We start from the raw sequence: 25,290 nt of genomic DNA on the forward strand, positions 1-25,290 counted from the left end.
TGTGTATTTGTGTGTATGGGTGCGTGCTGTGTATATGTGTGGTGTGTATTTGTGTGTATGGGTGCATGCTGTGTATATGTGTGGTGTGTATTTGTGTGTGTGTGGGTGCGTGCTGTGTATATGTGTGGTGTGTATTTGTGTATTTGTGTGTATGGGTGCATGCTGTGTATATGTGTGGTGTGTATTTGTGTGTATGGGTGCATGCTGTGTATATGTGTGGTGTGTATTTGTGTATTTGTGTGTATGGGTGCATGCGGTGTATATGTGTGGTGTGTATTTGTGTATTTGTGTGTATGGGTGCGTGTGGTGTATATGTGTGGTGTGTATTTGTGTATTTGTGTGTATGGGTGCATGCGGTGTATGTGTGTGGTGGCTATGAGTGAGTGGTGTGTGTGTATATATGTGTGTGTGTTGTGTCATATGTGTGTTGTATGCATGTGTGGTGTGTATATGTGTGGTGTGTATTTGTGTATTTGTGTGTGTATGGGTGCGTGCTGTGTATATGTGTGGTGTGTATTTGTGTATTTGTGTGTGTATGGGTGCGTGCGGTGTATGTGTGTGGTGTGTATTTGTGTGTGTATGGGTGCATGCTGTGTATATGTGTGGTGTGTATTTGTGTATTTGTGTGTGTATGGGTGCGTGCTGTGTATATGTGTGGTGTGTATTTGTGTATTTGTGTGTGTATGGGTGCATGCTGTGTATATGTGTGGTGTGTATTTGTGTATTTGTGTGTGTATGGGTGCGTGCTGTGTATATGTGTGGTGTGTATTTGTGTATTTGTGTGTGTATGGGTGCATGCTGTGTATATGTGTGGTGTGTATTTGTGTATTTGTGTGTGTATGGGTGCGTGCGGTGTATGTGTGTGGTGTGTATTTGTGTATTTGTGTGTATGGGTGCGTGCTGTGTATATGTGTGGTGTGTATTTGTGTGTATGGGTGCATGCTGTGTATATGTGTGGTGTGTATTTGTGTGTATGGGTGCATGCGGTGTATATGTGTGGTGTGTATTTGTGTATTTGTGTGTATGGGTGCATGCGGTGTATGTGTGTGGTGGCTATGAGTGAGTGGTGTGTGTGTATATATGTGTGTGTGTTGTGTCATATGTGTGTTGTATGCATGTGTGGTGTGTATATGTGTGTGGTGTGTATTTGTGTGTGTATGGGTGCGTGCTGTGTATATGTGTGGTGTGTATTTGTGTATTTGTGTGTGTATGGGTGCGTGCGGTGTATATGTGTGGTGTGTATTTGTGTGTGTATGGGTGCGTGCTGTGTATATGTGTGGTGTGTATTTGTGTATTTGTGTGTGTATGGGTGCGTGCGGTGTATATGTGTGGTGTGTATTTGTGTGTGTATGGGTGCATGTGGTGTATATGTGTGGTGTGTATTTGTGTATTTGTGTGTGTATGGGTGCGTGCTGTGTATATGTGTGGTGTGTATTTGTGTATTTGTGTGTGTATGGGTGCGTGCTGTGTATATGTGTGGTGTGTATTTGTGTGTGTATGGGTGCGTGCTGTGTATATGTGTGGTGTGTATTTGTGTATTTGTGTGTGTATGGGTGCGTGCTGTGTATATGTGTGGTGTGTATTTGTGTATTTGTGTGTGTATGGGTGCATGCTGTGTATATGTGTGGTGTGTATTTGTGTATTTGTGTGTGTATGGGTGCGTGCGGTGTATGTGTGTGGTGTGTATTTGTGTGTGTATGGGTGCATGCTGTGTATATGTGTGGTGTGTATTTGTGTATTTGTGTGTATGGGTGCATGCGGTGTATATGTGTGGTGGCTATGAGTGAGTGGTGTGTGTGTATATATGTGTGTGTGTTGTGTCATATGTGTGTTGTATGCATGTGTGGTGTGTATATGTGTGTGGTGTGTATTTGTGTGTGTATGGGTGCGTGCTGTGTATATGTGTGGTGTGTATTTGTGTGTGTATGGGTGCGTGCTGTGTATATGTGTGGTGTGTATTTGTGTATTTGTGTGTGTATGGGTGCGTGCTGTGTATATGTGTGGTGTGTATTTGTGTATTTGTGTGTGTATGGGTGCGTGCGGTGTATGTGTGTGGTGTGTATTTGTGTATTTGTGTGTATGGGTGCGTGCTGTGTATATGTGTGGTGTGTATTTGTGTGTATGGGTGCATGCTGTGTATATGTGTGGTGTGTATTTGTGTATTTGTGTGTATGGGTGCATGCGGTGTATGTGTGTGGTGGCTATGAGTGAGTGGTGTGTGTGTATATATGTGTGTGTGTTGTGTCATATGTGTGTTGTATGCATGTGTGGTGTGTATATGTGTGTGGTGTGTATTTGTGTGTGTATGGGTGCGTGCTGTGTATATGTGTGGTGTGTATTTGTGTATTTGTGTGTGTATGGGTGCGTGCTGTGTATATGTGTGGTGTGTATTTGTGTATTTGTGTGTGTATGGGTGCATGCTGTGTATATGTGTGGTGTGTATTTGTGTATTTGTGTGTGTATGGGTGCGTGCGGTGTATGTGTGTGGTGTGTATTTGTGTATTTGTGTGTATGGGTGCGTGCTGTGTATATGTGTGGTGTGTATTTGTGTGTATGGGTGCATGCTGTGTATATGTGTGGTGTGTATTTGTGTATTTGTGTGTATGGGTGCATGCGGTGTATGTGTGTGGTGTGTATTTGTGTATTTGTGTGTGTATGGGTGCGTGCTGTGTATATGTGTGGTGTGTATTTGTGTGTGTATGGGTGCATGCTGTGTATATGTGTGGTGTGTATTTGTGTGTGTATGGGTGCATGTGGTGTATATGTGTGGTGTGTATTTGTGTATTTGTGTGTATGGGTGCGTGCGGTGTATGTGTGTGGTGTGTATTTGTGTGTGTATGGGTGCATGCTGTGTATGTGTGTGGTGGCTATGAGTGAGTGGTGTGTGTGTATATATGTGTGTGTGTTGTGTCATATGTGTGTTGTATGCATGTGTGGTGTGTATATGTGTGTGGTGTGTATTTGTGTGTGTATGGGTGCGTGTGGTGTATATGTGTGGTGTGTATTTGTGTGTGTATGGGTGCATGCGGTGTATGTGTGTGGTGTGTATTTGTGTATTTGTGTGTATGGGTGCATGCGGTGTATGTGTGTGGTGGCTATGAGTGAGTGGTGTGTGTGTATATATGTGTGTGTGTTGTGTCATATGTGTGTTGTATGCATGTGTGGTGTGTATATGTGTGGTGTGTATTTGTGTGTGTATGTGTGCGTGCTGTGTATGTGTGTGGTGGCTATGAGTGAGTGGTGTGTGTGTATATATGTGTGTGTGTTGTGTCATATGTGTGTTGTATGCATGTGTGGTGTGTATATGTGTGTGGTGTGTATTTGTGTATTTGTGTGTATGGGTGCATGTGGTGTATATGTGTGGTGGCTATGAGTGAGTGGTGTGTGTGTATATATGTGTGTGTGTTGTGTCATATGTGTGTTGTATGCATGTGTGGTGTGTATATGTGTGTGGTGTGTATTTGTGTGTGTATGGGTGCGTGCTGTGTATATGTGTGGTGTGTATTTGTGTATTTGTGTGTGTATGGGTGCGTGCTGTGTATATGTGTGGTGTGTATTTGTGTATTTGTGTGTGTATGGGTGCGTGCGGTGTATGTGTGTGGTGTGTATTTGTGTATTTGTGTGTATGGGTGCATGCGGTGTATATGTGTGGTGGCTATGAGTGAGTGGTGTGTGTGTATATATGTGTGTGTGTTGTGTCATATGTGTGTTGTATGCATGTGTGGTGTGTATATGTGTGTGGTGTGTATTTGTGTGTGTATGGGTGCGTGCTGTGTATATGTGTGGTGTGTATTTGTGTGTGTATGGGTGCATGCTGTGTATATGTGTGGTGTGTATTTGTGTGTGTATGGGTGCATGTGGTGTATATGTGTGGTGTGTATTTGTGTATTTGTGTGTGTATGGGTGCGTGCTGTGTATATGTGTGGTGTGTATTTGTGTATTTGTGTGTGTATGGGTGCGTGCTGTGTATATGTGTGGTGTGTATTTGTGTGTGTATGGGTGCGTGCTGTGTATATGTGTGGTGTGTATTTGTGTATTTGTGTGTGTATGGGTGCGTGCTGTGTATATGTGTGGTGTGTATTTGTGTATTTGTGTGTGTATGGGTGCATGCTGTGTATATGTGTGGTGTGTATTTGTGTATTTGTGTGTGTATGGGTGCGTGCGGTGTATGTGTGTGGTGTGTATTTGTGTGTGTATGGGTGCATGCTGTGTATATGTGTGGTGTGTATTTGTGTATTTGTGTGTATGGGTGCATGCTGTGTATATGTGTGGTGTGTATTTGTGTGTGTATGGGTGCATGCGGTGTATGTGTGTGGTGGCTATGAGTGAGTGGTGTGTGTGTATATATGTGTGTGTGTTGTGTCATATGTGTGTTGTATGCATGTGTGGTGTGTATATGTGTGTGGTGTGTATTTGTGTGTGTATGGGTGCGTGCTGTGTATATGTGTGGTGTGTATTTGTGTGTGTATGGGTGCATGTGGTGTATATGTGTGGTGTGTATTTGTGTATTTGTGTGTATGGGTGCGTGCGGTGTATGTGTGTGGTGTGTATTTGTGTGTGTATGGGTGCATGCTGTGTATGTGTGTGGTGGCTATGAGTGAGTGGTGTGTGTGTATATATGTGTGTGTGTTGTGTCATATGTGTGTTGTATGCATGTGTGGTGTGTATATGTGTGTGGTGTGTATTTGTGTGTGTATGGGTGCGTGTGGTGTATATGTGTGGTGTGTATTTGTGTGTGTATGGGTGCATGCGGTGTATGTGTGTGGTGTGTATTTGTGTATTTGTGTGTATGGGTGCATGCGGTGTATGTGTGTGGTGGCTATGAGTGAGTGGTGTGTGTGTATATATGTGTGTGTGTTGTGTCATATGTGTGTTGTATGCATGTGTGGTGTGTATATGTGTGGTGTGTATTTGTGTGTGTATGTGTGCGTGCTGTGTATGTGTGTGGTGGCTATGAGTGAGTGGTGTGTGTGTATATATGTGTGTGTGTTGTGTCATATGTGTGTTGTATGCATGTGTGGTGTGTATTTGTGTATTTGTGTGTATGGGTGCATGCTGTGTATATGTGTGGTGTGTATTTGTGTGTGTATGGGTGCATGCGGTGTATGTGTGTGGTGTGTATTTGTGTATTTGTGTGTATGGGTGCATGCGGTGTATGTGTGTGGTGGCTATGAGTGAGTGGTGTGTGTGTATATATGTGTGTGTGTTGTGTCATATGTGTGTTGTATGCATGTGTGGTGTGTATATGTGTGTGGTGTGTATTTGTGTATTTGTGTGTATGGGTGCATGTGGTGTATATGTGTGGTGTGTATTTGTGTGTGTATGGGTGCGTGCTGTGTATGTGTGTGGTGGCTATGAGTGAGTGGTGTGTGTGTATATATGTGTGTGTGTTGTGTCATATGTGTGTTGTATGCATGTGTGGTGTGTATATGTGTGTGGTGTGTATTTGTGTGTGTATGGGTGCATGCTGTGTATATGTGTGGTGTGTATTTGTGTATTTGTGTGTGTATGGGTGCGTGCTGTGTATATGTGTGGTGTGTATTTGTGTATTTGTGTGTGTATGGGTGCGTGCGGTGTATGTGTGTGGTGTGTATTTGTGTGTGTATGGGTGCATGTGGTGTATATGTGTGGTGTGTATTTGTGTATTTGTGTGTGTATGGGTGCGTGCTGTGTATATGTGTGGTGTGTATATGTGTGTGGTGTGTATTTGTGTGTGTATGGGTGCGTGCTGTGTATATGTGTGGTGTGTATTTGTGTATTTGTGTGTGTATGGGTGCGTGCTGTGTATATGTGTGGTGTGTATTTGTGTATTTGTGTGTATGGGTGCATGCTGTGTATATGTGTGGTGTGTATTTGTGTGTGTATGGGTGCATGCGGTGTATGTGTGTGGTGTGTATTTGTGTATTTGTGTGTATGGGTGCATGCGGTGTATGTGTGTGGTGGCTATGAGTGAGTGGTGTGTGTGTATATATGTGTGTGTGTTGTGTCATATGTGTGTTGTATGTGTGTGTGGTGTGTGTGTGTGTGTGGTGTGCCTGGTACAATCTCGTACCCTATGCATCCCAGGAGTTCTATGTCATCACCTCACAGCCACCCTAGGAGGAAGGGCTCGGCCCCACCCCACACCCTGTCGCACAGGTGACCTCAGTGAGGCTAAGTGACCGCTCAGGGCTGAAGCGGGGCAGGGCCTCAGCTGAACTTAGCTTGGCTGGGCTGGCCCGCTCAGGGTGGTTTGGTGATGGGTGGGCTGCCCTGATCCCAGGGTAGGGGCCGGAGGTCTTGGAAACCAGGGCCCTGGGGCTCGGGACCCTCCTGAGCGTCCTCCCCCGGGAGCGCTTGTCCTGCCTGGGGGTGTTGTCAGGCAGCTGGCCGCGAGCCGCCTGTGCCTGGCCTCCAGCCTGTGACTGTCGTGCTGATCCTTCCAGACACAGGAACAGGTGGCTGACCATCAACCTCCTGCTGCACCGAGGCGCCGACCCCAACTGCTGCGGCGTGCCCATGCAGGTCCTGTTCTTCGCTGTGAGGGCCGGGGACGTGGACGGGGTGAAGCTGCTGCTGGAGAATGGGGCCAGGACCGACATCCAGCTCCCCGCGGAGGTGGGACCCCGCCGGCGAGGGGAGGGCAGGGGGAGAGGAAGGGGCTGGCCGAGAGGAGGCCCATGGGGCTGTGGAGTCAGCGCTGGCTTTTGAAATTCACTTGCAGAATTCTGCTTTTCTTCTCTGGTTGTGTAAACGCCCGTCCAGTCACTTTTTTAGGCTCTTTGTCATATTGAGAAGGTGTCGAGGCTGCAAAGGCAGACAGTTTTTGTTTGCACTCCTCCCTGCTCCGTGGCAGGCGGGTCTGGCCTTCCAGGCCCCTCGGCCGGGCCGTCCGTTCCCTTCTTTTCTTCTGGGTGTGACATAAAGAAGTGCAGGAACGTAGGATTCTCGGTGTAAGACCCAGGATAATAATAACTTTTTAGTTTTGCTGACCGGACCCTGGGCTCCATCTTTGAAACTGAGTAAGGTTGCAACCTTTAAACTTAGCTCAGACGTTGCTCACTCAGTCATTCGTCCATTCATGTGTCCGTCCATCCCTTCACTCATTCCCGGTCAAGAATCTGTTACTGACACATTCGTCTTTCAAATGGAAGTCTTGTTTCGTTAAAATGTTGAGGAGGTCATGTCAGACAGGTGCCGGGAGAGTGCCCGCTCCTCCTGGAGCCTGTCCGCTGGAGCCCGCACCCGCCCTGTGCGCAGCAGACTGGTGTCAGCGGTTTCCGAGCCTCCTTCTAGCCGTGCTCCGAGGGCGCCTGCCCGTTTCTGTGCGATTCTGCTTTGAGGGTGGGGTTGGGAGGCGCAGGCTGGCGAGTCCTCCACTTTGATCCGTAGTGCGCTGCTTGCTCCGGCTGGCCCTCCCTCCCTCTGCGTTCGCTGTGCTCCCTCCAGGGCCGAGTCCCCCTGACGCCCTCTGTGTACCCGGCACTGACCTGGCACCACCAAGAGTCAGTCCCCCAGCAACTCTCTCAGCCTATGACCAGAGGCTGCCAGGGGTGGAGAAAGGACAGGCCGGGGGCAGGGACTGGAGTCAGGAGCTGCATGGCCATCTGTGCAGTGGCCTCAGGAGGGCCTGGCAGGGGGCCAGGGCTCTTCTTGAAGGAAGGTGGTCTCAAATGAAGCTGGTCCTCCTGGTCTGCCTCCTCTCTGGCAGCAGGAAGCATCTTAGGAGTTGGAACGGACACATTCATGTCCACTGCGGGCAGGCCTCCTTGTCCTGAATGTCACGACCGGGCTGGTGAGAAGGCAGTGCTGTGGGACCCTCAGACGGGTGTGGGGCAGGCGGCTGTGCTCTCGTCCTGGACAGGCTTCTCACTGGCCTCCTTCACGCCGAGCCCCACCCCCACACTGTGGGGTGCCGCTCACCTGCGAACCACATCCTCACCCCGCCTGCGTTTCCTCTGCAGCTGTGGGCCCTGACACCCCTCCACATTGCAGCCGCCCTTCCCGGGGAAGAAGGCGTCCAGATAACAGAGCTGCTGCTCCACGCCATCACCGATGTGGACGCCAGGGCAGCCGACGAGAATGACGTGTACAGGCCGGACAGGGTGTGCCATCCCGCCACGCAGGAGGGGCAGCAGGGGTGCTGCGGGCCCGGGGCCTCTGTAGACAGGGTCGTACATTTAGTTCACAATTTCACTTTTATTTCACTAGTCCCTTGTGCTTAATGCTCTGTGTGCCCCAAACCAGCGTGATCCACACAGCGTGTGCACAGCTCACCGTGTGTGAGCCGAGAGGGGAGGGGCGAGAATGACTCTGCCCCTCGTGGGTGCCAGGGTGGCTCAGAAAGCACACGGGGGCCATGCAGTAGCACTCGAGAGGGTTTCCCAGGATGGTGCTTCAGACCCGCAGCTTCCATGCAAGCGTGTCTCTGTGCCAGCTTGCGCCTGCGTGGGGCTCATCACCCAGCCTGTCGGGTAGGTGGCAGGTCTCTGGGCACTTGGGGGAGAGGCTCGGGGGCCAGTGCCTGACCCCGCTGTCTGCACACAGGTAGACATGTTGCCTTCAAACCTGAAGCTCAACAATGAAGCTGGCCCAGCCAGCATCTACTACAGCGAGCGCACGGCCGTCTCCAATGAGGGGGGCAGGACGGCTCTGCACGTGGCCTGCGAGCGCGAGGACAACCACAGGGTGAGCCGGGGCCTCCCCGGGCCGGCTGGCAGCTGTGTGTGGCGTGTGTGCACGAGCATCTGTGCCAGTATATGAGCGCCTAGGGTGTGCACCTGTAAGTGCATATATACCTGTGTGTGTGTGTTTTATGTGCACATTCCTGTATACAGACAAGCGTGTCTGTGTACTTAGAGGTCAGTCCGTGTGTGTCTGTGGATGCACGTGTGTACGAGTGGCATGTATGTGTGTGCTTGGGTGATGCCTGTGCACATGTGTTTCTGTGTGTTGGGGGCAGGGGGGAGCCAACAGCCCTGGGGGGCGATGGGCTGGGCCTTGGGCCCAGCAGCTAACGGGGCAGACCTTGACACGGACGTGAGCCCCTCCCTGCAGGTCCTGGCTGCCCTGGTCCAGGCCAGCAGTTCTCAAACTGCAGACCATCCTCCCTGCGCGGGTTTCAGAATCTGTGGAGTGGGTCACATCCACAATGGACTAGAACACGCTAGGTTAAAGTAGAACAGAATATATCAGAGGGCATCGCACGTAACTCGTGCACCGAAGTGTTGCTTCAGCACACATTTTGGGGATGCACATCGCAGGCAGGCCTACAGACACATCAGGTGGGGCCAGGGTCGCGGTGTGAAATGCCCTTCTGCTGTGGGACAGGGTCAAGCATGTTCGGGTGCACTGGCCTGGCCCGTAACTGTCCTGTGCCCGTCCATACCCTCTCTGACTGGGGATCCCGGCTGTGATCCTGTCTTGCGGAGCCTGGCCCAGATCCCTTCAGCCCTGCAGCAGCTGCCTCTTGTCTGCCTTGGGGATTAATTCCCAGGAGGGTGGGTGCGGGAAACCCTCAAAGGAGGCTGAGTGGCCTGGGTGGGCGTCGGGGGAGCTGGGGAGCCAAGCCTCTGTGGTGTAGTGGCCAGCACAGCCCGGGCCAGTAAGCTACTGAGCGCATGGTACACTGAGCCTCAGTTTACCCACCCATAAATGAAAACAGCTGCTGGCCTCGTGGGTCTTTTTGTGACCGCCGAGGGGGGGAAGCAAAGTTAGGAGACATGAGAGGCGACGTCATCATTAGGTCAAGGACAGATTGCCTGTGTAGGTTCCCAGTGCTGAGAGGTGGGGGCTGCAGCAGTCCAGCCATCACGTCTGCATTCCAGTGGGGAGAGAAAGAGGAGGAGAAGCTTTCCCAGGAGCCCCTCAGCAGATTGCGCTGGCACCTCCTTGGCCTGGCCCATGAGGGTGGGGGGACAGGGAGGGGGCTTGGAGAGTGGCCCAGCCAGCCCACGGGGTCTGTACGTCCATAAAGGGAGCAGATTCAGCAGACTGCTCAATGTGGGAGCCTGACCAGAGAAGAGACTATACAGGGGGTGGAACAGAAGCTGCAAAGAGTGACTCCCTGTGAGCACCTCTGGGTGCAGAGGGAGATGAGGAGGGGAGATCTGAGGGGTCCTGGGAGGGAAGGGCAGGAGGGCGAGGACAGGCCCTTCCTACCCAGAGAATGCTCCTTTCAGCCGAGCTGGGCTTCTTTCACACCCCGGGGTCCTATAGGGTCACTGAGCCCCATGATGGGCATGCTCCTCTGGCCACCCCTTCTGTGTGCCTGGCGATGCTATGATGGCCGCGTGGTCCTGACTCTCCCCTTTCTTTGAAACAAGCTTTAAATCAATTTAAGTATCACTTGTCCACCCTGTTTTCCACTGGAAATGGTGAATATTTAGAAAACATATTTTCAGTTTGAGAATCCACCCCCCTACCCACCCATTCGTCTCCCCCAATTTAGAGGACTCTGTGCCACGAAAGGAGCTGGTATGCGGGAAATGGCAATTAAGTGACTAAACTGACTTGATGGTGTTTGAGTTAATGATCAAAGTCAGGTGCTCCCAGGAGGGGGCGCCTCTTTAACCTGTTGCCCTTCTGCCTCTCTTCCCACCTAGTGTGCCAGGGACGTAGTCCAGCTCCTCCTCTCCCACAAAGCAAACCCCAACATGCTGTGGAGTGGCCACTCCCCGCTCTCGCTGTCCATCGCCAGCGGGAACGACCTGGTGAGCATGTGCTGCACCCAGGGACGGTGCACCCAGTGACGGAGGTGTTTCCATCTCCACTGCCCCTCCCACCAGTCGGTCGTTGAGATTTGCTGTTGGTGGTGGTGGCATGAAGACAGCATGGTGTAGAGGGTGTGGAGGATCCCCTCCCCCACACATGGGTGGAGCTCCTTAGAGAGGGAAGGGTGCAGAAGGGAAATCAAGCCATGTGGATGAGGATTCACTTGGGTGGATGCTCCCCTCATGGGGCTTAGATCACAACCCCTGCCTGTCCCAAATATCCTGCATAAAAGCACTGTGGCATTGACTTCTCAGTGTACTAGGAAAGGCACATTGGCCAGTTCCTACCTACTGCTGCCATCAAGGGATATGTTAGTTCACCACCCCCTCACCCCCCAATCCATACACACACCCATCCATCGGTCCATTCATTCACCCCCCCACCCACACGTTCCTCCACCCACTCATCCATCCACTCAAACACACATCCATCTACCCCTTCATCCATACATCCACCACCCACCCAATGACACATCTGTTCATCCATCTACCTACCAACCTACCCATCCATCCAACCCCCCTCACTCACCTCCACATTTCTTCACCCACCCATCTGTCTATTCACTCAGCCACACGTTCATCTACCCATTCATCCATCACCACCCACATATCCATCCATCCATCGTTCCATCCATCCATTCTGCATCCATCATCCATCTTTCCATCATCCATCCATTATTCATCTATCCTTCCTTCCTTCATTTCTTCCCACCTTCCTTCCTTCCATCCACCCATCCATCTATAATCCATTCACCCATTCACCTGTTTTTTTTTGAGCATCTACTATGTGCCAGGCAGGCACCATTCTAGGCATTAGATGTTGAATGAAACAAAAGTCCTATGTTCTAGTTGAGGGAGACAGACCATAATGCAGTGTGTAACATGATTTCATGTGATGACAAGTGTTATGAGGGGACAGAGAATGATGGAGAGGGAGAGTAGGCTACTTTAGCTGGGTGGCCAGGGAGGGCTTCTCTGTTGAGGTGACATTTCAGCAGAGGCCTGAAGAAGCTGAAGGCAGTGTTGATGCACATGAGGCTTCTGTGGTGCTTCTGCATGGTCCCTGTCCCCCCTCTCCCTCCTCAGCTGGTGTGTTGAGTCATTCACTCAACTTCCATGGGGCGCCTGCTCTGTGCCCGGCCGTTATAGTGGGGCACAGCGGCAAAGAAAGCTGCATTCTGAGGAACATAAGCTCTTGAGTGAGCCAAACACTAGCGTCTCTTGTGTCCCACCACAGCTGCTGTCACTCCTGACTTCCTGGGTGGCACCTGGGCTAGTGGCTGGGGACACATCAGGGAATAAGTGAGTCATGCCCCACTCTGTGTCCAGTCAGGGGATCACAGTGATCCGGGTGCCCAGGGGCAGAGGCACGCTGGTCTCAGGGATGTGTGCCTGGCTTAGTGCTGGTGGGAGACTGTGGCAGGGCTCAGCTGTGCCCCTGGGCTGGAAAGCAAGACAGGAGCCAGGACCACTTGGGAGCAACTGGACACTACAGAGACAGTGCTGGACCCGGGCTGCCTGGGTGGGATTGTAGTGCTCCCTGAGGAACCACCCTGTGCCCTCTCCCTGCCCCAGCCTTGTCCTCTGAGCCAGGCAGCAGGGGCACCTGCGGGTACGATGCATGTGAAGTGCCCGGGTGGCTGCCACTGTGCTCAGTAGTGCAGTGGCCTTGCTCCTGAGACTTCCTCCTCACCTAAGGAGAGGGGCCTGGTGGGTGCTGACAAGCCTGTCTGTGTCCAGATTGTGAAGGAGCTTCTGTCCCAAGGAGCTGACCCCAACCTGCTCCTGACCAAGGGCTTGGGCAGTGCCCTGTGTGTCGCCTGTAACTTCGCCTATGAGAACCAGAGGAACATGGACAGCAAGCTGGCCCTGGTGAGGGGGTGATGGTGGAGGGGCCTGGCCCTGGGGTGGAGGGTCCAGGGTGTGTGGTGGACCCCTTGGTCTGGCCCTGGGGTGGAGGGTTGGGGATGTTGTGGACCTTTTGGTCTAGCTCTGGGGTGGAGGGTTGGGGATGTCAGTGGACCCTTAAAAACATGAAGTGGCAAACCCACCCAACAGGCCAGACAAAAGTCCCCTGGTTAGTCTCAGGGAAGACGTAGGCTGTGGCTTTGGTCTGGCTGCAGGAGTCTAGATTTTTCTATGTCAGTTGGGCAATGGCTTGGGATCCTAGACAAGGGACCTACTGGGCAGAGATCTGAGGTGCTGTCTCCTGGGCAGGGATCTAGGGTGTGTCTCCTGGGCAGGGGTCCGCGGTGTGTCTCCTGGGCAGGGATCTAGGGTGTGTCTCCTGGGCAGGGATCCGGGGTGCTGTCTCCTGGCCATGGGGATGGCTTCCTTGTGCTGGAAGCTGTTTCCTCTGTGGGCTCATGTTGACCGAGAATGTGCTCTGTGCTCTGGAGGCTGGTTGCAGGAGTCCTGCTCCCGTCAGAGCCCCCTTCCGTCTTCCCAGCTGCTCTGGCCCTGCCTGGCACCCAAGCAGGTCTGCTCCTGCATCTCCCTCTCCTCCCACCCCTGGGCTCAGGGTCCTCTCCATGGGCAGCTCAGCTCACGGCAGGCCCCTCTGTGTGCTGTTGCCTATAGGCATCCCCCTGGGTAGCTCTTTCGCACACCCACGCCTTGTGGTCCTCTATGGGCACCCACTGATGATGGTGCTTGGTGGGATCCTCGCTGCCATTGCTCCATCCTGGTACATGCTGTGGTTCGCAACCAGCTGAAGCACCAGGGGCAGAGGGGTGGGAGCGCTGTAGAATGACAGTCGGGCTTCCTGGAGGCTGTTTGACTTCACAAAAGTATAACTTCAGTATTTAAAAAGAACTAAGACTCCTTTTCCTGATGTCCAATTTCTGGGTCCTAGTTTAAGGATCCTACCATTACCCCCAAGATCCTGTCCTGATTAAAAGAGACTCCAGAGAGGGAAAGCTCCCTGCTTTTCAGGCGTTGTTGGATACTAAAAGGAGAAGACAGTTGTGGAGCAATCTGGAGCCTGGGAGGGGCCTGAAGATGTGCGTTCTGAGGCCCTCTGGTGCTCCCTCTTGGATTAGGGCCCTCTGGTGCTCCATCCTGGATTAGGGGCCCCCTGGTGCTCCATCCTGGATTATGGATCCTGGGGTGCTCTATCCTGGACTAGGGACCCCCTGGTGCTCCATCTTGGATTAGGGGCCCCCTGGTGCTCCATCCTGGATTATGGATCCTGAGGTGCTCTATCCTGGACTAGGGACCCCATGGTGCTCCATCTTGGATTAGGGGCCCCCTGGTGCTCCATCTTGGATTAGGGGCCCCCTGGTGCTCCATCTTGGATTAGGGACCCTGGGGTGCTCCATCCTGGGTTATGGATCCTGGGGTGCTCTATCCTGGATTAGGGTCCCCCTGGTGCTCCATCTTGGATTAGGGCCCTCTGGTGCTCCATCTTGGATTAGGGGTGCTCTGGTGCTCCATCCTGGATTAGGGACCCTCTGGTGCTCCATCCTGGATTATGGATCCTGGATTATGGTGCTCTGTCCTGGACTAGCGGGTCATTAGTCTGCTTGGCCCAGCCATGCTATCTGCCTCTCTAATTACCAGGGAAAGCTTCTCTCTTTTTCACCTTTGAATTGTCTCATCTTCAGCCCTGGGTAGCCTCCCCAGCCCCTTTGTGTTGCCCCTTAGCTTCTGACGTCCACCTGTTTTCCGTTGCATCAAGACAACCCACACACACCTTGAATGTTCTTGTCCCAGATCTCAAATCAGCTGACCGGTTGGTTTTTCATCCATTTAATTACTTACTATTTATTCATTTACTAGCTTTTATTTTTTTTTAACTCACGTAAAAGTTGAAAGCACCACAGCATGACCCCATTTCCCCTCTCCTCAGTTATAACATAGCTGCCTGCTCTCTCTGGGACCTCCTCTTGGCCAACCCTCTGAAACTGGGCTGCACCCGTCACGGCTCCTCCCACTACTTCCACGTGTGTCTCCCTAGGATAGGGATGTTCTTTCACACTCCCGCACTAGAGAAAGTCAACATTCATTCAATATTTGGTAACGGCTCCCAACACGTGCTTCTTGGAGTCCTCCTTCCCTGCCTGTCCTCTACGGTCTCACGTTTCTTTAAGCAAACCTTTCTCTCCTTCCAGCTTAATCGGCCAAGATTCTGATTTTGTGCATGCGCACACGTGCACACGTGCAACCATGCACACGCACGCACACACATGCATCCAGTGTCACGGAGCACCCCCAGGCATGCTGGGATGGGGTGGTGAAGAAGACAGGCCTGGCGTTGGCCCTGGTGTCACCTACAGTCTAGGGGGCATGGGACTATCACCAGGTGTCAACAGATGTGGTGTCATTCCGTGGTGTTGTGGGTGGGGTGTCGGGGAGGGCCCCCCAAGAGGTGGCCCTGCCTGCCTTCAGTGACAGTCGTTGCCTTGACACTCCGCCCTCACTTCTCGTCCATGAGGTTGGCGCATATGTTGTGTCTCTCACTGACTCTCGGCACACCTGAGAGGGTGGCCTCCCTGGGTAATGCAGGTGACAACAACCTGTTTGGGCAGCGCCTGCTCACCTGCTGGGGGCTCATCCTCGGGCTGCCCTCCTCCATCCAGCCAGTGTGTCCAGAGGGCCTGGAAGCCTCAGGCAACCAGGTCACAGCCTTGATGCAGGCGCTTGGGCGTGTGGGCACCCCGGTTCTGAATCCTGCCTCCTGGTGGTAACAGTGTCTGGGCATTTGATGTAGGCTCTGTTCTCCACAGATTGACCTACTCATTAATTACGGAGCTGACATCCTGAAGCCCATTGTGCTCATGCAGGGGGACAAGGTGGCTGTGGGCACAGCTGTCGACTACGGGTATTTCAGATTCTACCAGGTATGGCTTTGAGTTTCCCAGTGGTGATGGGGGTAGAGCTGGGGCCATTAGTATCTCTCAGGCAAAGCTGGACTGAAGGTCCTTCATGCCTCTGCCCGAAGCTAGCTCCTGGCCTTCTGGAAGAGAAGACCTAGGCACGCTGAGCATGTCCTGCAGGCGTGGCTGCCTGTGTGCAGGCTTTCGGAGTGTCATTGCCGTGAGCGGGGATGTGCTCCCCACCCAGTGTAGATGATGGGCCGGGGCTGAGAGTGGGGTCTGCTCTCCCTGAGGTGAGAGGCTGGTGCCCCAGGTCACTGGCGGTGACACATCACTGTGCCGCAGGACCGGAAGATCGCCCACTGCCCCTTCCACTCGCTGATGCCAGCAGAGCGGGAGACGTTTTTGGCCCGGAAGAGGCTCCTGGAATACATGGGCATCCAGCTGCGCCAGGCCGTCTTCGCCAAGGAGAGCCAGTGGGACCTGAAGAGGCTGTACCTGAGCAAGAGAGGTGGGTGGCAGGGGGCACAGCCTGGCGGGCTGGCCCGGTCCTGGGAGGCCCACACACGCTTCCTGGAAACTCCAAGCCAACCGGGAGTTTTTGTTCTGCCCAGTTACTTACACTGGGATTTCCGTCTTGGGTGTCTGGGCCATGTTCCTGAAGATCCGGATTCATGGGCCCAGAAGGGACACAAGAGAGACCTTTCCTGCCACTGCCCGGGCCGCCTGCTGGGTTGGATACCCCTGGCCCTTGTGTCTCTGCCTCTAAGTAGGTCAAGCCTGGGAAGAGAGGTCGGAGGGGCAGGACCAGGGCCCAGGAGAGGCCTCAGGCTGCACCATGGGAGCGCATCTGTGAACAGCATGTTTGTCCAGTGCCAGAGGAGGCCTGGGTCTGGGTCAGCACCACCCACCTGTCCTGCTGTCATGGGGTGGGGGGCACATGACACCTGAGGGAGCGAGGTGCTGGCCAAGCTGCTTGAGGTTGCTCTGGGGTCCTCCAGTGGGCAGCAGTGGGGTCTCTGCCCCATGATGGCCAGGCAGCGGGACTGCCCCAGCCCCGGGACTTGGCTGCACTCTCACTTGGGCGGGGTCTTGGGGGAAGGCCCCCCTGCTCCATGGGAGGCCAGCAGGCAAGTGTGACTTGAGGACACGCCGGGCCTGGGTGCCCGTGGGTCTCTAGTGGACTGGCTGGGGCACTGGAGGAGGAGGAAGAGGGACCTGCTCTGCACTTTGCTTGGCCTGCCGTGCCCCAGGGGCTGAAATGCTGACCCCTTCCTGTGCCTGGTGCAGCTGCTCTGGGAGTTGAAGCCCTGGGTCATCCTGTCATAAGCGCCCCATGCCATCTGCCTGTGATGCATCAGGCACAGAGCCAGCCCAAGTGAACAATTTTGGGCAAGAGCCTGGTGGAAAGGGCTGCAGGGTCCTTGGACAAGGGAGAAAGGCCTATGGATTCTGAGAGGGACCTGGGACAGCCCCAGGTGCACGTGGAGCTTGTTTCTTGGTTGCAGGAACGATCTTGTTCAGCTCGCTAAAGAGAATCGACTTTTGGTGGAAAACTTTGGGCCCCATGAGCAGGTGTCTGCCCTGGGAAGGGAATGCTCTTCCTGGAGAGCAAGGGAGCTGCACCTGAGAGGCCTTGGCATCTGCAGGGGACGCCCAGGACCAGGTCCTCAGCAGTGCTGGTCAGCGATTGGTTTCTCCTCTGTGTGACAGAGTGTCCCCAGGAGGGACCAAGTCACAGGCCCGGGGCGGCGGCCTCCACACCTGCGTCACGGAGGGGGCTGGGGACTTGACGGGCCGGGGGCTGCCTGGGTGAGGCTCTCCTTCTGGGTGGAGGTGGCTGCACCTGCCCAGCACCGCCCCAGCACCACCCGACCTCTGTGCTCCGGCCACTGGCAGCCAGACTCGGGCTTCACGTCCACTGCAGAGAAACCACGCCTGCACTGCAGATGATGGGGAGACAGAGCTGGTGCAGCGGCCGCTCAGACAGCAGGCTGGGTGGGGGCACCCTGATGCCCCTCTGCCAGCATTCTCTGCCATGGTGAGACTGGGCCCCGTGGTGATGCAGGAGGCCAAAATCGAGTCTCAGGCTCAGGCTGCAGCAGCCTCCAAGTTCCTGGAGTTGAGGCTGCCGTCTGTGGGTCTGTGCCCCCTACACGTACCAGCCCCTACGCCCCTCATGTGCACCCACCCACACCCCTCCCTACGCACATTCCACCCACCTACACACCCACCCATCACACATATGCCCCATACTTCCCCACATGTATGCACCTATCGCCCCACACACACCCTTCCACACACGTGCAACACTACAGCCTACCCTCCCCGTGCATACATCCTCACCCACACCCAACCGACACCACATACAGCCACCCAGTCGATACCACCCCTGCCCTCTGTGCAAGCTGAGGTTCCATGCTGGGACAGGAGAGCTGAGGCTGCTGTGCCCCCGCCACTGAGTGCTCAGGTCCTCAAGTGTGGGTGTCACTAAAAGAGAAGTGTGCCATTGTCCCCACCACCAGCTCTAGAGCCATGGCTCAGAGATTTACCCAAGGGGGAAGCACACCATAAAACAGAGAGCTTTGATTCATTCCAAAGGAAACTACTTCACTGGCAACAGAGCATGGGGAAGTTCAAGCCTAACGGTGCTCTCAAAGTCAGCGGAGGTTGAGGTGAAGGCGAGGAGATTGGCGGGTTCAGTGGAGATAAAGGCTGAACTATAATCAGGCTGGTTGCCAGAGAAAACTTGGAAAGATGGCTGGGAGGAGCTTGCCTGTGGTCAGAACTAATCTCAAGTACTGACCTTGGGAGCTATCCTGTCAGTGAGCCCTGATTTAATTGAACGAGTCTATGGAGCATATTGTACCCCAGAGCATTGCTGAAACCAGTGGAGCAATCAGCCTGCAATTCATGGGCACGATCATGCAGAGAGACAGACAAAGAAAGGCCTGCCCAAACCACTGTCATCCCCGGGAGACTGTGGGCATCCCCAAGGCCGCATCCTGTGTGGGGAAACAGCGGAAGCTTTATACTGCAGGGAGGAGCTTAGGCTTCGCAAAATTAACCCAGCTGGTCACTAAACAAATGACAAGCAAATAATAATCAGCCCCGGGGAGGGAGAAAAACGATGAGAAGTGAACAGGTCCTCCTAGAAAAGTGGAGGACCATCAAGAGAAAAAAAGGTTGATGAGACGTGAAGAGATCCTCAGAGAAAAGTGGACACCACCAACAGATGAGTACCAGAAGCAGAGAGTGGAAAGAAAGGAGCAGGAAAAATAGTCAAAGACGTGATGGGTGAAAGCTTCCCAAATTTATTGTAAAACATCAATCTATATACCCAGGAAGTTAAAGAAGCTCACAGTAAGATGAAGACAAAGAGATCCACAAAGAGATACATCATATTAAAATGCCATGAGTCAAAGACAAGGAGAAAATCTTGAAGGCAGTAAGAAAAAAACCCACATCACTTAGGGATGCACAGTACGATTAGCAGTTGGCCTCTCCTCAGAAGCAGTGGAGGCCAGAAGGCAGCAGGACGTCACACTCGAAGTGCTCAAAGAGATAAGCTGTCAGCCAAGAATCCTTTGTCCAGCAAAGCTAACTTTCAAAAATGAAGGTGAAATAAAGACATTCCCAGAAAGACAAAACCTGTGAGAATTTGTTTCCAGTAGTTCTACTTTACAAGAAATACTAGGGGCTGGCCCCGTGGCTGAGTGGTTAAGTTTGTGCGCTCCGCTGCAGGTGGCCCAGTGTTTCATTGGTTCGAATCCTGGGCGTGGACATGGCGCTGCTCATCAAACCACGCTGAGGCAACATCCCACATGCCACAACTAGAAGGACCCACAATGAAGAATATACAACTATGTACTAGGGAGCTTTGGGGAGAAAAAGCAAAAAAACAAAAAGACATACTAAAGGTATTCTGAAAGAAAGTGACTTCAGATGGAAATCAAATCCACATGGACAAAGAGCCTGGCAAAGGTAATTATAAAAGAAGTATTAATGCATATTTCTTCTTTTTTAACTGATTTAAAAAGCAGTTTGCGAGGCCAGCCCAGTGGCGCAGCGGGTAAGTGTGCACATTCCACTTCAGTGGTTCCTGGTTTGCCAGTTCGGATCCTGGGCGTGGACATGGAACCGCTTGGCACGCCATGCTGTGGCAGGCGTCCCACATATAAAGTAGAGGAAGATGGGCATGGGTGTTAGCTCAGGGCCAGTCTTCCTCAGCAAAAAGAGGAGGATTGGCGGCAGTTAGCTCAGAGCTAATCTTCCTCAAAAAAAACAACAACAAAGCAATTTGCATGATAATTTATATATAAGCAATTTATATAAAAATTTGTATGTATATATGTATGCATTGTATTTTTATATAATATGTGCATATCTTAATATATATTTATATAGGTGTGCGTATGTGTGTGTATTGTTGAGCCCATAACATATAGAAATGTAACATATTTGGCAATAATAGTACAAAGGAGGTGGGTAGGAGGAAAGCTGTGTTGTGGTAAGAAATGACTCCAGATGGTAGCTCAAATTGAATAGAAGAAATAAAGAGATCCAGAAATGATAAATAGTAAGTTTAACATAACAAAAGCTGTAAATATATACTTTTCTCCTTTCCTTTATCAGCTTTTTTAGAATACATAAAATTATATAATTAGTCACAACATTGTAATGTTGGGTTTGTAACATTGGTAGATGTAATATATATAGCAATAATATCATAAAAAGGGGGCAAAGAGAATAGAGCTATATAGAAGTAACCTTTTATCTCACTGGAATTAATATAGGTCTGAAGCTGATTTTGATAAGATTCATGTGGTAAACCCTAAAGCAACCATTAAGGAAATAACAAAACATATAGTTAAAATTATTAAAGAAATTATAATGTTACATTAAAAAGTATTCACTTCATGCAAAAGAAAAGAGTAAAGGAGGAATAGAGGAACCAAAAAATCATGAGACACATAGAAAACAAAATGTAAAATGGTGAATGTAAATCCAACTATATCAATAATAACACTAAGTGTGAGTGGATTAAATAATCCAGTCAAGAGGCAGAGATTGTCAGACTGGATGAAAATAGAAGATCCATCTATATACTGTCTCCAGGAGAAACATTTATGATTCAATAATATAAATAGATTGAAAGTAAAAGGATGAAAAATCATATATCATGGAAATAGCAATCACAAGAATGCTGGAATGGCTATACGAATACCAGAGAAAATAGATTGCTCAACATAATACCCTCAAGGTCCATCTATGTTGTCACAAATGGCACAATTTTGTCTTTTTTATGGCTGAGTAGTATTCCATTGTATATATGTACATACCACATCTTTATCCATTCATCTGTTGATGGGCACTTGGGTTGCTTCCACATCTTGGCTATTGTGAATAATGCTGTGATGAACACAGTGATGCATAAATCTCTTTGAATTGCTTATTTCAAGTTCTTTGGATAAATGCCCAGTAGTGGGATAGCTGGATCATATGGTATTTCTATTTTTAACTTTTTGAGAAATCTTTGTACTGCTTTCCATAGTGGCTGCGCCAGTTTGCGTTCCCACCAGCAGTATGTGAAGGTTCCCTTTAAGTCGGACAGAGAAAGACAAATACCATACAATGTCACTCATATGTGGAAGATAAACAAACAAACACATGGATAAGGAGAACAGATTAGTGGTTATCAGCGGAGAAAGGGGTTGGGGGAGGGTGAAAGTGGTAATGAGGCATATATGCATGATGACAGATAAACACTGGTGGTGACCATGAACAGTCTGAAATCGAAATATAATCATGTACACCTGAAATTTAAATAGTATTGCAAGCCAATAGGACCTCAATAAAATTTTAAAAATATATATTACTGATGATAGAGACATTTTGTAATGATTAAAGAGTCAAATTTATTAGGAAGATATAACAATTATAAATCTATATGCACCTAACAGCAGACACTCAAAAATACGAAGGAAAAAATAGACAGAAATAAAGGGAGAATTAGACAATTCAACAGTAATAGTTGGAGATGTAAATTCCCCACTTTCAATAATTGAGAATTACAGAAAAACTAGGCAGAAGATCATCAAGGAAATAGAAAATTGAACAATACTATAAGCTTACCAGACCCAATATATTTATAGAACACTTTATCCAACAACAGAGTATACATTCTTCTCAAGTGTCCTTGGAAATTCTCCAGGACAGACCATGTGCTAGGTCTTAACAGAAACACTTAATACATTTAGAAAGAGAGAAATAATACAAATTATGTACTCTGACCACAATGGGATGAAATTAGAAATGAATAACAGAAATAAATTTGGGAAACACATGTGAAACAAGACACTCCTAGATAACCAATGGGTCAAGGAAGAAATCAAAAGGGAAATTAGAGAATACTTTTATATAAATGAAAAAGAAGACACAACACACCAAAACTTATGAGATTCAGCTACAGCAGTGATTACAGGAAAATCTATGGCTATAAATGCCTATATTAAAAAGAAGAAATATCTCAGTAATCTAGTCTTCCTCCTTAAGACACTGGGAAAAGAAGAGAAATTAAACTTAAAGTAAGCTAATTAGCTAGCTAGCTAAATGTATGTATGTATATTAGAGCAAACATTGATGAAATGGAGAGTAGAAAAATAACAGAGAAAAATCAATGAAAGCAAATCTAGTTCACTGAAAAAGTCAGCAAAACTGACAAATCTCGCTAGCCTGACCAAGAAAAAGTAAAGACTCAAATTACCAAAATCAGAAGTGAAAACAGGAACATTGCTACCAAGCTTGCAGAAACAAAAAGGACTATGAGTCAATACTATGAACAATTGTATGCCAACAAATTGTATTACCTAGATGAAATGGAAAAATTGCTGAAAACACACAAACTACCAAAACCGATAAAGGAGGAAACAGAAAATCTGAACAGATTTATAACAACTAAAGAGATTGAATAAGTAATCAAAAACCACCCCAAAAAGAAAATCCCTGACACAGATGTCTCCACTGGTGAATTACACCAAGCATTTAAAACAGAATTAACATCAATCCTTTTCAAATTCTTCCAGAAATTAAAGAGAAGGGAATACTTCCTAACTTATTTTATGAGGTCAGCATTATTCTGATTCCAAAGCCAGACAATAACATCATAATAAAACTACAGACAAACATCTGTTATGAATATAGATGCAAAAGTCCTCAACAAAATACTAGCAAACAAAATTCAGCAGCATGTCAAAAGAATTATATGCCATGACCAAGTGGGATTTATCCCAGGAATGCAAGGATGGTTTAACCAAAAATCAATGTAATATAACACATTATTAGAATGAAAGAAAAAAAACCCACATGATTATTTCAATTGATAGAGCATTTGACAAAATCCAACACCCTTTCATGAGAAAAACGCACAAAAAACAAGGAATAGAAGAGCAGTTCCTACCCTGATGAAGGGCACCTATAAAACTCCACAGCTAACATGAGACTCCATGGTGAAAGACTGGATACTTTCTCCCTAAGATCAGGAAGAAGATGAGAATGTCTTCTCTCACCATTTCTATTTAATACTGTACTGGAGTTGTTAGCTGGTGTAATTAGGCAAGAAGAAGAAATAAAAGGCATTCCAATTGGAAAAGAAAAAGTTAGACTCTCTCTATTTGCAGATATCATCTTGCAGATTGAAAATTCTAGGAATCTATTTTCACTTGTAAGACTAACTAAAACTAATATTAAACTAAATATATAATCTAAATATAAAACTGTTGGGAGCAAAATGGCGGGGTGAGCTGACTCGGGATTCTCTCCCCTCCAAAATACATCAAAGGATTGGAAAAACTGAATTTCAGAGAATAAATCTAATGCCAACACGTTAGAGACCTACAATACCAAGAAGGCGGAGATCATAAACCTAGCTTTACACCTTCGGAGGCGCCGGAACGGTAGGAGAGAACATCGCTCCCTCCCCTAGAGTCTGCGATCGCTGCGGCGTGGGTCGGGAAGGAGCCGGGGAGGGGCCACGCAACCGAGGATCAGCCAGGACTCCTGCCGCTGGTTCAGAGGAGACCTGCTGACGGGGGGAAAACTTCTGTGCACGGGGACCCTATAAACCCAAGGCCTCGGGAGACCAGAGAACAGAACTGATCTGAATCCAGATCGGTGAGAGGAGAATAGCAGCCCCTCCCTCCTGGCAAAGTGCACTGGGCGCAGCCATCTTGCCCGAAGGCGGAGAGCTCAGTACACGTGGATCTCGACCCCCATCTAGTGGCAACAGGCTGTAACTGCAACCGAATTCTACCACCATGAGAAAAACCACTCCTCTACCATCCAGCAATTTATAAAAGCCCCAGACCAGAAGGAAAACAATAAAAACATAGAATTAAGTCCTGAGGACTTGGAATTAGGTAAACTAAGTGATAATGAGTTCAGAGCAGCTATAATCAAAAAACTCAATGAGGTAGAGAGAAAGATAGAGAAACAAGCCAATGAGTTCTGGAGTTACTTCACAAAAGAGATTGAAATCATAAAGAAGAATCAAACAGAATTACTTGAGATGAAAAACACAATGGACCAGATAAAACAGAATATGGATTCCCTGAATGCCCATGTAGACAACATAGAAGAGCAAATTGACATAATTGAAGATAGACAGGCGGAGTGGCTCCAGACAGAGGAAGAAAGAGAACTAAGAATTTAAAAAAACGGGGAAAATCTCTGAGAGATAGTGGATTCAATGAGGAGTAAGAACTTAAGGATCATAGGAATTCCTGAGAACGTGGAAAAGGAAAATGGAGCAGAAAGTGTGCTTAACGAAATTATTGAAGAGAACTTCCCAAATCTAGGGATCAATGGAGAAATGTGTGTAGAGGAAGCTTTCAGATCTCCTAGATTTGTTAATGTAAAAAGACCTACTGCAAGGCACATAGTAGTACAATTGGCAAGAAGGAAAGATAAAGAAAGAATACTCAGGGAAGTAAGAAAAAAGAAGAGAATAACCTACAAAGGAGCCCCTATCAGACTTCCAGTGGATTTCTCTGCAGAAACCTTACAAGCTAGGAGAGAATGGAGTAACATATTCAAAGCTTTAAAAGATAAAAATCTTCAGCCAAGAATACTCTATCCAGCAAGAATTTCCTTCAGATATGAGGGAGAAATGAAATCTTTTCCAGACAAACAAAAGTTAAGGAAATTTGTAACTGAAAGCCCTCCACTACAAGAAATCCTCAAGAAGGCTCTCATACCTGAAAAAAGAAAAAAGGGAGAAAGGGGTCACAATCCACAGACTAGGGAGACCGATGGATAGAACCAGAACAGGATAGCAAATATTGAACTATAGCATTAGGGTAAAAATAAGGAAACTACCAAAACAAGGACGATCTTAGCACTCTAACTACAAATTAATAAGACGAGTTGGAATAAAAAATGAAAATAATTATTTAGGAGGGGAAGAGCAAAGGGGGTCTAAATCAGTATTGGCCAAGTAAGTAAGAGACCACCAGAGAATAGACTATATTATACACAAGATTCTAAATACAAACTTCAGGGTAGACACTAAAATAAAATACAGAACAGAGTCACAAATCATAAATAAGGAAAAACCTAAGAAACCCAGCATAAGAAATTGCAGTATTAAATGGGTAGGCTAAAGCACACAGGAAAAGAAATGCAGGAAAACAAGATAATGAGTGACAGATTGACAGCATTAAGTC

General features: G+C 49.1%; 1 protein-coding gene across 6 annotated transcripts in view; it reads left to right on the top strand.

The window, feature by feature from the left end:
• ANKMY1 (ankyrin repeat and MYND domain containing 1) overlaps positions 1-25,290 on the top strand; it is a 70,334-nt gene that overhangs the window by 26,904 nt on the left and 18,140 nt on the right. For 5 of the 6 annotated variants that reach the window (XM_044751282.2, XM_014842853.3, XM_070489235.1 and 2 more), the window contains 7 exons: positions 6,426-6,597; positions 7,944-8,084; positions 8,527-8,667; positions 10,584-10,691; positions 12,492-12,623; positions 15,479-15,592; positions 15,914-16,079. In XM_044751282.2, the coding sequence (XP_044607217.2) occupies positions 6,426-6,597; positions 7,944-8,084; positions 8,527-8,667; positions 10,584-10,691; positions 12,492-12,623; positions 15,479-15,592; positions 15,914-16,079 (974 nt within the window). The remainder of the gene's footprint in view (positions 1-6,425; positions 6,598-7,943; positions 8,085-8,526; positions 8,668-10,583; positions 10,692-12,491; positions 12,624-15,478; positions 15,593-15,913; positions 16,080-25,290) is intronic. The other variant, XM_070489236.1, reaches the window with a different exon arrangement.

This window comes from Equus asinus, chromosome 19, assembly GCF_041296235.1.
Source record: "Equus asinus isolate D_3611 breed Donkey chromosome 19, EquAss-T2T_v2, whole genome shotgun sequence".
Classification (NCBI taxonomy): domain Eukaryota; kingdom Metazoa; phylum Chordata; class Mammalia; order Perissodactyla; family Equidae; genus Equus; species Equus asinus.